Here is a 13,954-nt window from a genome sequence, read left to right on the forward strand (position 1 = left end):
GGGGAACGTGGGGATACTGAAAATGCCTTTTCAACTTGGGCTAGACTGCAGGGTTCATCCAGCCCTCAAGTCTGCAGAAAGTAACCTCCACACCAAAAAATCCCCTGAGAAGTACCTGGGTTTGTACTGTGCTGGTGCACCATGTTGTGCCTGGGAGCCTTGATCCCCGGCTGGAGCCCCTGAGGCTAGCGTGACGCTCAGGACTAACATTATCCACAATGGATGTTTCCTACTGTGGCATAAAGCACTGCTGACACATTTATCTGACCTGGATATCATCACTCTGTTATTAAAATGAAATAGAGTGACTCTGAGATTAACCTGCAAGCAGAGCTAACAAAATGGCATTTCATAATGATTCTCACATTCCTTCAACAGAAAAAACTGCTTAGACAATCTAATGGATGAAGATGAGAAAGACAGGGCAAAGAGGTGAGCACTTTTGCTTTTATAACTCTCTGTTTAACTTGTTATGTGCTTGATACTGTTTGTTGCTGCGGAAGCTGTTTTATCCATAATCAATTAATCAAAGAGAGAAAGAGTGAAATACAGCCAAGCACAACTTGAAAAACTGCCATCTCACAGATTCCTATTCTTGGCTGCCCTGTAAGAAGAAAATAACATAGCAATTTTTCCTGTGGAAAATGTCAAAAAAGCGAAGGCATTGATCGTTTTCTTCACATTACTGCAGAACACGAGAACTGAAGAACCAACAACGTACTCCTGCTGCTATAATACATCATCTGAGCTTCCCGGCTGTATAAAAATACGGGGGTTTTACAAAAAAAACCCCAAAACCAAACCACACAACATTTTGCAAAAAGCAAAAGAACAAAATAAGGGTTTTTTTCCCCTTTTATGATGGCATTTATTCAGCAATGCCTATCTCACAATAATGAAAACCCCCAGAAGTTGCCTTCAGAGCAGAGAAAGACCGTGAAAAGTGCTGTGTCAGCCCTAAACTGGCACAAACCTTTATTCACATGCATTCTGCACTACATCATCAAGTCCCGGCTGGTGGGGAATTGTTGCGAACGCTCTGCGGGGAGGGGAAGGGTGCATTTCAAGGCAGAAGACCCATGGCAATATAACTCTTAACAACTGTCAGATCTGACTGGCATCTGCAGAAAAGCTGTTTGGAAGCATTGGACGGTTGTGGGTTTGTTTCTGGACACGTTATCAATACTGCAGCCCGCAGTTTAATTGCTTTAGCGGGAGCCGTGGGTTGCCCGTATTTTTCCCCTTGGTTCCCTCTAATGAGAGTATTTCCAGTCCAGGCACAACTAGTTGATCCAGTTTCATCTCTTTTGATTCCTTCCCTGCTTCTTTTCCTCCCCGCAGCTTTTTCTCACCAATATAGGTCAGCACAGGCTGCAACCGAGCTCAACCATTCCCCTTTGCTCCCTCCTCTTAATGTGTGCATGCTCAGGCTGCAGAAAGCCTGCTTTTGATACTAGGAGCAAAATGCTGATGTCACTGCCTCCCCTCAGGTTTGCAAGGGGTGATCAGCTGAGGCCACGGGTCCACCAGACCCTGGAGCCATGCTGCTGCTTCTCTTCATGGGGGGCTTGATACCCCGGATGGGAACAGCATGGAGTACAGCTCTGCTTGTGGCTCTGCCAACCATCAGGCCCCCCCGGGATCAGGGAATAGGGGACCCCACTTTGCATCGCCACTTGCTTACAGCTTGGTATCTTCAAGATATTTGTATGCTAACTGTTTTAAAAAAAAAACCTGCTTAAATGAATCCATATGAGATAAAAATAGGATAACACGTATCCCCACTATCAACGATTGTCATCACCATCTGGTATGGTTTTCATGCCATTTGTTCCTGGAGGGAAATTTTGTCATACCCTGGGGCAGGCCTCTATCAAGGTGGATAAAAAAATGATAACTTTGAAAACAAAAAAAAAAAAAAAAAAAAAGGAAATGGCTTCTTTAAATTGTAATTTAAATACATTTTGAAATGTACGTTTTAGAAATAAATCTCAATTATCTAAATTTGAAATACAGTTTGAAATCAGAAGAGGCTTCATGAAGGTCTAAAGTTGCTACAGTGCACTCAAACTGTTCAGATTAATTTAAAAGCTACAGGGTCTCTTCCAAAGCTTTCAAGAGAGTCAAACTTGGGAGAAGCCATAGGCTGATCATTTTTCTGTTGTGTGTTGGAAACTGAGGACTCTCATCTGTCCCAGGCTGCAGGTGAAACACTTTCTTTGATTTCTTCTATTTGCTGTCATGACTTGGTCCCTCAGTGCTGAGAAACACAAGGTGGGGTGAAAAAGCCAAGAAAACTGTTCTCTTCTTTCATTGAATCATAGTATCATAGAATGCATTATGTTGGAAGGGACCTTTAAAGGTCATCTACTCCAACCACCTGCAGTAAGCAGGGACACCTTTAACTACATCAGGTTGCTCAGAGCTTCATCAAACCTGACCTTGAAACACAGAACCACTGGCTGGTTTGGCTTGGAAGGGGCTTCAAAACCAATCTAGTTTCAACTCCCCTGCCATGGGCAGGGACACCCCCCACCAGACCAGGGTGCCCAAAGCCCCATCCAACCTGGCCTATGACACTGCCAGGGAGGGGGCAGCCACAGCTTCTCTGGGCAGCCTGGGCCAGGGCATCACCACCCTCACAGGGAAGAATTTCTTCCTGATGTCTAATCTAAATCTCCCCTCCTTCAGTTTAAAGCCATCACCCCTTGTCCTGCCACTGCACTGCCTGATAAACAGCCCCTCTCCATCTTGTCTGTAGGCCCCTTCAGGTACTGTCAGGCTGCAATAAGGTCTCTCTGGATGGAGCCTTCTCTTCTCTGGGCTGAACAAGCCCAGCTCTCTGATCCTGTCTTCCTAGGAGTAACATTGTCTGAGTAACAAGGTGGTGAGACTGGAACTTTCTGGATCTAACTCTTTGGGGATGGACCCAAGCCAGAGGCTGTTTTTCAAGTCGGAAGTGTGACTAACACACACACATCTTTTAATGTCTGCTGCAATTTATTAGGCATGTACAGTTTGTATTACACAGACACCCCACCCATGCAGACAGGGGGGGGTCCATCCTCTCCAAAGGAGAGGCACCTGCACACCCTCTGCCTTCCTCTGGCCAAGTGATTAGTATTTTGCCAAGATCCCTGGCTCTTCCTTGGTGGCACTAATTATTCTCATGGTGCAGTGTTTACTAGTCACCAAGTATCAGTCTGTCTTTAAGACAACAAGCAGCAAATACGTAAGAGAATAAAAGTGGCTATTTGAAACACATTTTAAATGTGCAATATTGATCATTCTGAAATCAAGCTGTCCTGCATTGCCTTTAGCTGTATTCACAAAAAGTCCAGATTTTATTCATACCATGTCTCCTTCTTCCTCTTGGATATGCTGGGGTGGTTTTTTGGACTAGTGAGGAGGGAGGAGAACCGGGATGAATAGTATGGAAGTAAGACAGAGACTGTTTTGGCTTACAGTAAATGATATGCCCCAGCAGTGAAGTAAGTAAGGCTAGGGAATACTCTTCCAAAGGAAGTGATGAAAACTGCATTATTTAAGACATGTAAAACTGGACTGAACAAAGCATTTACAACTGTGCAAGGATAGTTTAGATGACCTAATTGGGGAGGGACATGACAATTTCTCATTTTTTTCCTCTTTAAGATTTTACTGTGATCATCAATTCAGATCTTTGTAGAGTTCAGATCTTGGTAGAGTTGTTTCCACTAGAGGAGTTTTTATGTTTCCTTTGTGAATAAAATGTCAAGTGTTAAAAATAGATACTTTCTATTTCTGTCAAGGCATCCTCTTATTTATTTATTTATTTATTTATTTATTTGAAAAGCAATGCTGCCTATAGACGGTTGGTGGTTTATTTTATTTTCAGGGATATCAAGACCCTTTAAGCTTAAAATGAATTGAGGATTGAATTATGAGGAAGTAAAATGTTGATGTTCTTAACGTCCCCTTGAACTGTGCAGAAATAGGATAAGGCTGGAGCTTTTCACATCTTGTTCTGACAGCCTTTTGCACCGTAACAAGAACAGGCTGAAATCAGTCAGGCAGTATCCACCCAATCTCTTGTGTTCAAAGCTGTAAAATAATCAAGTGTTGGCTTCTATCCAGTGCATCTCCAAGTGTGTCCAGGGTTGAGAGTAAGACAAACAAAAATTACCCCTCTGTCAGTAGTAACATGCAGAAGCCTCTGCAGTGATTTATTTCTCTGCTGAAAAATGTATTTTTGCCATCCTGGTCCTTGGGGAGGAATATAGATGCTGGGCTCAATTTTGCTCTGGTTTTCAGGTTTGGGCATCCAGAGCTGCTGGGAAATTCAGAGCAAGAACCGGCCTCTTGGCTTTTCTTTCCTGTCTACACGTAACCAGATTTTTAGATCTTTATGTAATTAACAAGGCAAATCTTGCCTGCTTGAGGACCTTTCAGAAGAGCAGGCAAACTTTCTGGGTTATATTTATCACTGTTTTCACATGGCTACAGAAGTCCGTGTGATACCCTCTTAGGAGAATGATTGTCATATTCATGGGAACAATTCAGGAAACACTTGCTTGTGTATAGGGTGATACACCATTTAAAAAATAATAAAGTCCACACGCTGAAAAGCTTGTCAACAACCTTAATGACAGTATTATGATGGTGCCAAAACACCCCAAATGAAATCAGGTCATTTCTTCCTATGAGCTCTTCAAGCACAGCAGCAGAAGCAGGCTCTCTGAGGTATCTGCAAGCTAAACAGACAAGACTGTCAAAGAAAGATGCAGAGTCCCCATTTTACACCTAGAGTTGGGGCACCATGACCTCAAGTGATCTTCCCAGTGTCACACAGAGATTAGGGCCAGCAGGGAACCCCTGCTAGCACTTCAGAGTGCCCAGGTCTGGGAGCACATTCCAGCCTCAGACTCAGTCCATGCTGGGATGACACATGTTGATGCCATCCCTCTACTTGCTCTTGTCACCTCAGAGGAGAGACCAAACTAGGTGACATATGAACTAGATGGGAGCTGCAGCAACCTCTGCATGGGTCTCTGATCTTAATGAGTGGAAGACAACAGCCTGATTCCTCTCTGTAAACCAGCCTGGAGGTGGCCAGAGGACCTGTGCCAAAGTGGACAGGTCCCTCTAGGTAAATCCAGCTCCCCAGCAACGGCTGAACTGCAGGACTGGGGTCCCTCACTCCAGTTAAGTCTGCACAGATGGGTGTGACCTATACTTTTACCAGTCCCCACTCCTCTCCTTTATGGATGGTTTTACTGTTGCCACAGTAGTTCTGTTTCTTCTTGCTCTGAGTGCCTCCTTAGACTGTGTGAACTTTCAAGATCCTGCACAGGCCTAGGAGATGGACAGAGTTCCTCCACCTATCGCCTTAGTGCTGACCTGATAGGCTTGACCAGAGTGTCCAGAGATAGGACAGAGGGGCAAGCATCTGTCCATCTCCCCATTGGACTGTAAAGGGGACCCAAAGACAAGAGCAGGAGGTAGGAACAATCACTTCCTACTTGTCTCCGCAACTTTGTTGGAGGCCAGCATCAACCTTCACACACTGAGGCACACAGCAAGCTAAGTGTATACAGTCCAAAAAAGAGCAACGTGATGAATTTTCCTGTTGGTGTGCTCATCTGTTTTGTTTTTTTGGGGGTTTTTTTGCCCCCGTCTACAGGGCTTCGCGTAACAAGTCTGAGAAGAAGAGGCGCGATCAGTTCAATGTTCTCATCAAAGAGCTCAGCTCCATGCTTCCAGGCAACACTCGCAAAATGGACAAAACTACTGTGCTGGAAAAAGTCATTGGCTTTCTGCAGAAGCACAACGGTAAGATTTACTGCAGCTCTTCACCCACTTGCCAGACGGTTGCTACAATATCATGTTTCCTTCAGTGATTATCAGAGTGGCTCAAGGGGCCTAAAAGTGCCAACATAAGGATATTTTTTTTTTTCCCTGTCTCATCAAAAAAGATCCTTTGCAGGCACTGTGCTGCCCAGATCCATCTCCTCGTCTGCCTTTTAGTTGAGGATGACTCTCAACCTGGTAGAGAAGGGGGTGAATGTCAGGAAGCAAGGGAAGACAGGCAGCAGTGCCCTGAGATTTGGGGCCAGAGGGAAGATTTCCTTCCTGAAAATGTTCAGTATTCTGAGGAGAAGACCAACGCCTTCACCCCAGCTTCTCTGCAGAAAAATGCAGGGAAGCAATCCGTTCAGCCCCCCTTCTCCTCAGTGGACTGTGTCAGACTCAATTTTCCACAGTGAACAGAAAACTCAGACCAGAAGTGCCCCCTATTTTTGAAGTCAGCTTCAGCAAATTGCATCCACAGATAGCTGACGTGCTTCACCTGGTGCGTACAAGCAGAAGCTACATCACATTTCCCCAGCATGCAGTTGCAATAGTAAAGTTTGGCCTCAGAGAGCCAGGAGCTTTTGGGTTGGTTTTGGTTTTTTTTAAATGCACCCAGCAAGGACAGTTAAGTGCCTTAGACATGTGCCCTCACAGAGGGAAGTTTCTGACCCTGCTGATCCACCCTGCTTGGTCTAGTTTCTGGTTACGGGCTTCCTGAAACATGAACATCCACCAGCAGCAGCCAGCTGAAGCACTTCTGCATTATAAATCTGGGCACTGGTTTAAAATGGGACCTTCTTGCTCTGCTCCTGTGAGGAAGAGGCTTCAGCAGGTGACTGTGGGGAATAACCCCCGTCCCACAAACCAGAAAGAGCTCTTGCGAGCTGATGCGTCGCATCCCCAGGCTCGCCTTCCCTCATCCAGCACCTCCTGTCTTCACTCCCTGGAGAGCTCTGGGTGAAACAGAAAAGAGCGTAAAAAACTCTTATATCATTACTCCCAACATAATGGAGTCACAAATGTCAAACTTACTGAGGAAATAATTATAGTGGTTCTGTTGTTAGAGTGCAGTTTCTCCTTAAATGAATTTTTGCCACAGACAAGATGATTTCATACAGGAGGGCACGACTAGGACATCTCAAAGTTTAATAATTGTATATACCTATTAAAAAATGACAGTAATAACATATCTTCTTTTTTTTTTTCTTCGCTGCCCAAGGCAGAGTAAAGTAGGATGTGAACATGCTCAATTATAAAGCCAAGCAAAGAACAATCACATGACATTTGAATAAGTGTAGACAAGTGTAGCTGATAGCCCAAATAATTTACTCCAAAAGGCACTTCATTTCTGGAAGAACAGCTAGGTAAAGGAAAAGTGACAGTCACAAATCCTTCCACAGCAATTGGGTCAAACTGTGACTGCTTTTTGTGCACTTGCCATAAAAAACCACTAATGTTATCTATTTTTAAACTAGATTAGCAGTCACACAAAATAATACAAAGCATCAGCGTTTAAGAAACGTTGATTATCTTCCACGTACTTTGGATCTGGTTTATTGAATCACATTTCCCTTTCATTTGGTAGGCTAAACCAAGATTTTAGTTATATGGAAGGAGGAGGTCAATTTTCAGATTTTTTTTTTCTCCATAAACAGCCTCCTCCTTCATAATCCAGAGAATCTCCCAAATCTCAAGTAATTCTTCCAACAGTCTCTGTTTTGTGTCTATCGGCTTTCCCAAGCTGAACGTATCCTGTATTCTGAGACTGTATAACAAAAACCTGATCGGGCTGGATCTCTTTTCTCAGCCTGGTTTTGAAACCTCTCTCTGTAAGGCCATGGGGGCTGCAGAGAGCCGCTGTGTCACCAGTGCCAGCCCGCAGCAGTGCAGAAAGCGAGCTGAACAAGCTGGTTGAAGCAGACGGATGCACCTCTGCTAATAAAGCCTGATCGGGGGCTTTGATTTCTTTCTAGGCAACAGTATGCACAGGCATAAATTTGCTGTCTTTAACATCATTTAGCCATTTACATTTCTCTGGCCAGTTTGCCTATGTGCTCCGAATGGGGAGCGTTGGATATTACATGCTCTGGAAGTGTTAATCGATAGGATTAATTAGCAGGTGGTGCTGAAAGGAGAAGGCAGGCTGTGCTCAGCATCCCCCTCGCTGCTGGTGCTGAATGAAGGAGCGTTCTTAGCAAGCAGAGCGAGCGGTGAACAAAACCAGCTCGAATGTCTCCAAACTATCTGTCCCCCAGAACGCAGTGTGACTCAGGTAGAGCTGTTTCAAAGGAAACAGCTCACTGTGGTGCATCCAGCTACCCCTGTTGTCTCACAGGCTGACAGCACAGGAGAACCTCCCCTCTGGACAGGATTTGGGATGAGACTTGGTGCTCTGTTCCCCCTTGGGGGCTGCCCTGCACTGTGAGGCAGAGCGAGGTTAACAGCAGCATTAGTGTAAGGCTGCTGCAAACACTCATGTTTGGAAGGTGTTTCGGAGAATGGAGCAATAGCTCTGCTGTTTGGGGTCACAGCACTTCGGGGGGGTCCTCTGAAGGGGTAGGTTTTCTTCCTGCTCCCTATTTGGCACAGAAGCTGTAGGCTGAACCTTGGCTCTCTCAGGCATCCTAATTTTGAAGCTGTAAAATGTAGGTATCAGTTTGAACACATGCCAATCCTTGCCTCGATTTTCATTTCAAGCAAAGCGGTTTTATCTTTTGATCAATACCAGAGTAAGGCTGATGGAGGCCAATGGCTATGTGAATTGGGGCTCAAACTGAAGTCAGTTCAAGCTGAGCTGAGTAAAAAAGGATCGGGCCCAGTTTGGGTAGTCTTTATTCTCTCTGTATGCAAAACCCATGCTCAAAAGCTGCAATTTGTTAATATAAACGTGATTTCTGTCTTTTCACAGCAGCTGGTATATAGGCTTGCAAAATACAAGGTTTTCTTGAATTAAAAAAATATATAATGAAATGTTTTCTTTGTCTAGAAGTCTCGGCACAGACGGAGATTTCGGAAATCCAGCAGGACTGGAAGCCTTCGTTTCTCAGCAACGAAGAATTCACCCAGCTGATGTTGGAGGTGAACATGCACATATTTCTTCCCTAATTTTGTCTAGCAGTCATGGAAATGCCCACGTGTCTAGCACAAAATGTCACCTGCACGTCCAAAAGAGGAGGTTTCGGGTACTGCTGCGTTCGAATCATCACCGGGACGAGGGATCCGAGTCCCCTCGTGTGGCTTTTCGCTCTCGGTGGTGCCACGGCGCTGTGCCGCCGCAGCCCGCGAAGCTGCACAGGGACTCCTGAGACGAGGTGCCATCCGGGGGAGAGAGTCAAATCACGGCTTAGCTTTTATTTTTGCAAAGAGGGGTGAGGAAAAGGGCAAGCGGCAGTTTCCTTCCTCCTGTTCTTGGAAGGCGTTATTATTGCCTAATATTTATGCAAGGCTGGCACCTCGAAAGCAGCAGCAGCAGCGTCCCTCTAGTGCTAGGTGCTGCACAGGCAGATAAAACCTGACAGCTCCTCTTGGTTTGATGCAGTTAATACTTCCACCCCGGTGATTTCCAAGGCCCTTATCAAACACTTTTTATTCTAACAGGGAGCAGGGTTACTTCGCAGTGATAGTTTTAAAATTACTTTTAAATTATACCATAGGTGCTTTTAACACTAGCTGGCGTTCGAAAGGAGGTGACTCAATGGCGTTTATGTAGGTTCGAGATGAAATGCAAATGAGCTGCTAAAACTTATTTTTCTCTCTCAGTCGCAGCTAGAGCCTTCTTTAACAAGGCTCTTCTCCCAGACTAAACACATGGAGGTTGTGTGGCCCCGCAGTGTCCTTTGAGGACAAGCTTCTCCTCCTCCCACAAATGACATGAACATGGGGTGCAATCCACACTCTAGCTGCGGGGCAGGGAGGAATGTCAGGGCATGTTGGTGGCCCCCAGGGGCTGGTGACCCCTTGGCCATTGCAGTTTGTTGCAATGAGACTCCCCTGGTTCAGGGTGAGGAGTCGCTTTGCTCACCATGCACCAATGACCCCTGATTCCCATCTCAGCACACGAGAACTTAATGTACATTCCTCCTTCAGGCTGCACTGAAATATTTCCCTCGGATAGCAATAAATTGGCAGCTGTCTTGACTGGCTGGGTCTTTGTTGATCCTACTTGTATGCCACACAATTTTAGATGAAAACAATTGCTTTTAGTTTCCCAGCTTATAAATCACCTTCTTGCTACTCCGATTTTCCATGCCCTTCAAGATAACATTGGGTATCGGGATGTCCTGTTGAGCCAGCTGCTCATCATTCTCTGCTTTTTTGCCTTCCTACTAATCTTATTTTATTAACATTTGGACAAGACTGCTTGAAGTTTTTCCTCTCCTGTTATTAAAAAGTGGGAAGGGTTTTTTTCCAAGCACTGATTCAAAAGAATCAGAGCTTAATTGACTGCAGTAATACATCAGCTTTCCTGAAAATGACCTTTTCTTACCTCATTGAAAAGGCTGTCATCAGATTACATAGGAGTGAGTATTAGGCTCTGTTTGTCCACCTAGAACTGTTGCAGCCCTGAAATCTTTGAAGAGGGGTATGCCCTCAGTCCTCAATGTTGGAAGGGCCAGTTGTGAGTAAATAAAAAGGGAATTATGTACGCACACACCAAGTTGATTTTACCACTAAATTCTGATGTGAGTCACTTTGTGTAATTTACATTGGGTATAAAATAAAGACTTGATTAAAAAAAACCCAAAACCCCAACCCAACAACCTTCACCATAGTAACATGCACAATCCAGCTGCCTTGTAAAACCACTGCTCTCTTCTACGGGTTAACAGCTATCATGCTTTTTCAGAAAACAGCTTGAATGTACTACACTAAAGAAAAACATATTCCCTGCACTTAGATTAACAAAATCAAACTAACTATAGCAGCTGGAGGGTTTTCAGGGATGCTAAACACACGCTCTTCTACTGGAGTATAAGTTATTGACCTGCTTTTCAAAGGATTGGAGCACCAGCAGATTCCCATTGACTTAAATAGTTGTGGGTGCTCAGCATTCTCTGGAAAAAGGAACATATGTTTGTGTCTTTATTCAAGGCTTTGTGTTTTCTTTCTCTTTTTTTTTTTTTCTGAAAAACAATTACCATTTTCCAGTGTTCTCAGAATTCTTTCCCTTATTGAAGTCAGCGGGGGAGGGGGTGTGTGGATTGTGGAGGGGGGAAAGGATGTGCTGCAGCTCACAGGATCAACTGCTCGTCTGGCTTGGAGGCCTGCCTGGGTTTGCAGCAAGGTTTTGTGGTGCCATGTCACCGTGGTCAGGCTGTGTGCACCATACACCTGTCACCTGACCAGGTGTTGCCCCCAGAGCGTTGTTGAACTCTGCTCTGGCTCAGTCGTGCCTGCAGTGCCCACACTGCTCAAACACTGCAGTGACGCCGGCTCCGCATCACCAGTGAGTGGGCAGGAAAGACCCAGACCTGCTCCATTTGAAGGCATCAGTGGCTCCTCTGCTGCAACTGGGAGGTTTTAATAGAGTCTCTGAGCACCTGCTGTTAACTCTTAATTGTTTTATTTTTGTGGGGGTATGCTCAGAGTAGGTTATATTTATATATTTAACTTTGATCAACGTTTAGCTTGAAAGTTCGCAGCTCAGACTAAAGAAGAAACTAATTTGGGAGGTGAGATTGCTCCTGTGCAGATGATGGGGACAAGGCTGACATTCCCCTCCAGTCCTAAGAGTGACAGTGGGACCAAAGGGAGAAAGAACCTCTGAAGAAGGGTGAATTTCTTCTGGAATGAGCAATCTAATACCATGACCTTTAAAATAAATCACTCAATTAAAACTCAGGCTAAGGACTATTTGATCATTTGCATTGCTTTCACTTACATGAAAGCCCCGTAATACACAACGTTACATTAATACAAACTGAGATTTATGGGGTTTGCAGAGAAGTACCACTCTGAGATAGGACCGCATCCTTTCATCGTCCTTTGATATTTACACAGAGCTCAAATGTTCATTTTAATAACTTCCAAGGGATCCAGTCTTAGTCATTTTGCATTATTAAAATGTGTGATTAATTTAAAAACTGAGACATGAAATGTTCCTGTGAGCCCTTTGTTGCTTCAATAGTAGGTTTTACTAGACTACAAAGAATGCTGTAAAAGTTAAATCAGACTGCAAAATCAGAGAATTACTGTTCTGCAACTTGAGATAACGTTCCTACAACTTGGTAACAATGTGGTGCTGAAGTCAAACTGTTCTGATCAACATGCGATGAGGCACCCTGTTTACACCCCTCGTTCCTACTGAAGCCCTCTCCGCTTGTCTGTTTTCCTTAGGCATTAGATGGCTTCATTATAGCAGTAACCACAGGTGGAAGCATCATCTATGTGTCTGACAGCATCACACCTCTTCTAGGGCATTTACCGGTGAGTCAGTCTGCCTTTCCTGCTACCAACGGTAGGATCGGGCCCTGCAGTTTTAGAAACAGGCGTAAAGAGGGGGGGGGAGGCGGGCAGGGGGGTGTGCTGTGCCGAAAATGCAGCGAAGGGGCTTGTCCCTGCATTACGCTGCTGCTGTTTATCAGCTCTACTCGCTCTCTGTCTGATTCATACCCTTCAGGTTGCTGTTGCTATGAGGCACTTGGGCTTGAATGGGAAAAGCTCCGCAGGAATATTCTGGCCAGGGGAGGGACAGGGTGACCTGTCTGATCCTTCCCATCTCTGATTTCTGAGCTGGCAGAGAATAGCACCAGTGCCACTAGCAGCCTGACAAGGAGCTTGTTACTCTGCTCCCAGGGAGGTAAATAAAGGCCCGAACCCCCCACTGAATTCGGAGGAGTGGGAGTTAGTCGGAGGCTGCTGCCAAGCTGCCCCCACAGCTCAGCTGTGGTTTCCTAAGGGGAGTGCACCCCACTCCCGGGGGGGCTGCTGGTGATGGTCGGTGCCTGGGTCCGGCGCACAGGGCTTGTTTTATCTGCAGGCTGCGGGGTCTCTCTGCAGGAGGCACTCCTGCATGCTCCGGCTTGGGCTGGAGGAGCGGGGGAGAGGGACCGCTCCAAATCCTGCTCCTTGTTGCTAAGGCTGCTCTAGGAGAAATAGCACAATAATTAAGGATTAATCCTCACACTCATTTTTTAGTAGCTTGGTCTCAAATAAATACATGCCCAGGAGAAAAAATATAGCTGCCAAATCATTATTGTACCACCTCCCTACCCATGTTCTTAGGAAAATTACAATTCTTTTCCTCTCGCTTCCTTCTTCACCAGAATACGCTCTGTGTTTTCCACCCAGACAAATGTATTTCACACACACAACCTCACTGTAATATGAACAAAAATTATTTTCTTCTGAGACGAAAGGAACTTGATGAAAGGCAGCAGCTCCTGGTAAATGCAAGAATATTGCTATGCAACAACAGATGGAATTGAATCTATCTATTTCAGTTTTCTTTAATCCTCGACAGTTGAGAAGACCAGTAGTTGACTATTTTCTGACATTTGCCTTCACTTCAAAGGCAGAGAAAGCCCTGTCCTGCATGCAGCCTGTTGGGCCTTCATACCCTTACTGATTTCTGTGGAATTTCTTTGTCTTTCATGGTTTGAGGGGTTTACTGCCATTCCCTCCAAATACTGATTCTTAATGGTAGATCTGAAGAAAGTATTGCTCTTCAGGAAGACACATTTCAGACCCTGTGCCTGAAACCTTAAGCCCTGGCTGAACACGGGTTGATTTGGGTTCATAATTCCTGAGTTGGACCATCAGAGACTAAACAGATTTTCCCTCCCAAATTCATGCCCAAAATGAGGACAAGGATGACCATTACTTCTCATTCATGCAGAAGCATGAGGGAGGGAAGGTTTAGATTAGATATTAGGGGGAAGTTTTTTACAGAAAGAGTGGTGAGGTGCTGGAACAGGCTGCCCAGAGAGGTGGTGGATTCCCCATCCCTGGAGGTGTTCAAGGCCAGGTTGGATGGGGCCCTGGGCAGCCTTGTGTAGATCCAGGCCTGGAGGTTGGTGGCCCTGCCTGTGGCAGGGGGGTTGGAGCTCTATGATCCTTGGGGTCCCTTCCAACCCAGACCATTCTATGATTCTATGATTCTAAGCAGCACATAGCAGCCCAA

The 13,954-nt window shown here is 45.2% G+C and overlaps 1 protein-coding gene across 1 annotated transcript in view; it reads left to right on the forward strand.

The window, feature by feature from the left end:
* Positions 1–385: 385 nt before the first annotated feature.
* NPAS2 (neuronal PAS domain protein 2) overlaps positions 386–13,954 on the forward strand; it is a 52,565-nt gene continuing 38,996 nt past the window's right edge. The window contains exons 1-4 of the mRNA XM_084279427.1: positions 386–432; positions 5,663–5,811; positions 8,819–8,910; positions 12,169–12,258. Coding sequence (XP_084135553.1) covers positions 401–432; positions 5,663–5,811; positions 8,819–8,910; positions 12,169–12,258 — 363 coding nt within the window. The 5' untranslated portion in view covers positions 386–400. The remainder of the gene's footprint in view (positions 433–5,662; positions 5,812–8,818; positions 8,911–12,168; positions 12,259–13,954) is intronic.

Source organism: Gallinula chloropus (assembly GCF_964237585.1).
Source record: "Gallinula chloropus genome assembly, chromosome: 1".
In the NCBI taxonomy this organism is placed as follows: domain Eukaryota; kingdom Metazoa; phylum Chordata; class Aves; order Gruiformes; family Rallidae; genus Gallinula; species Gallinula chloropus.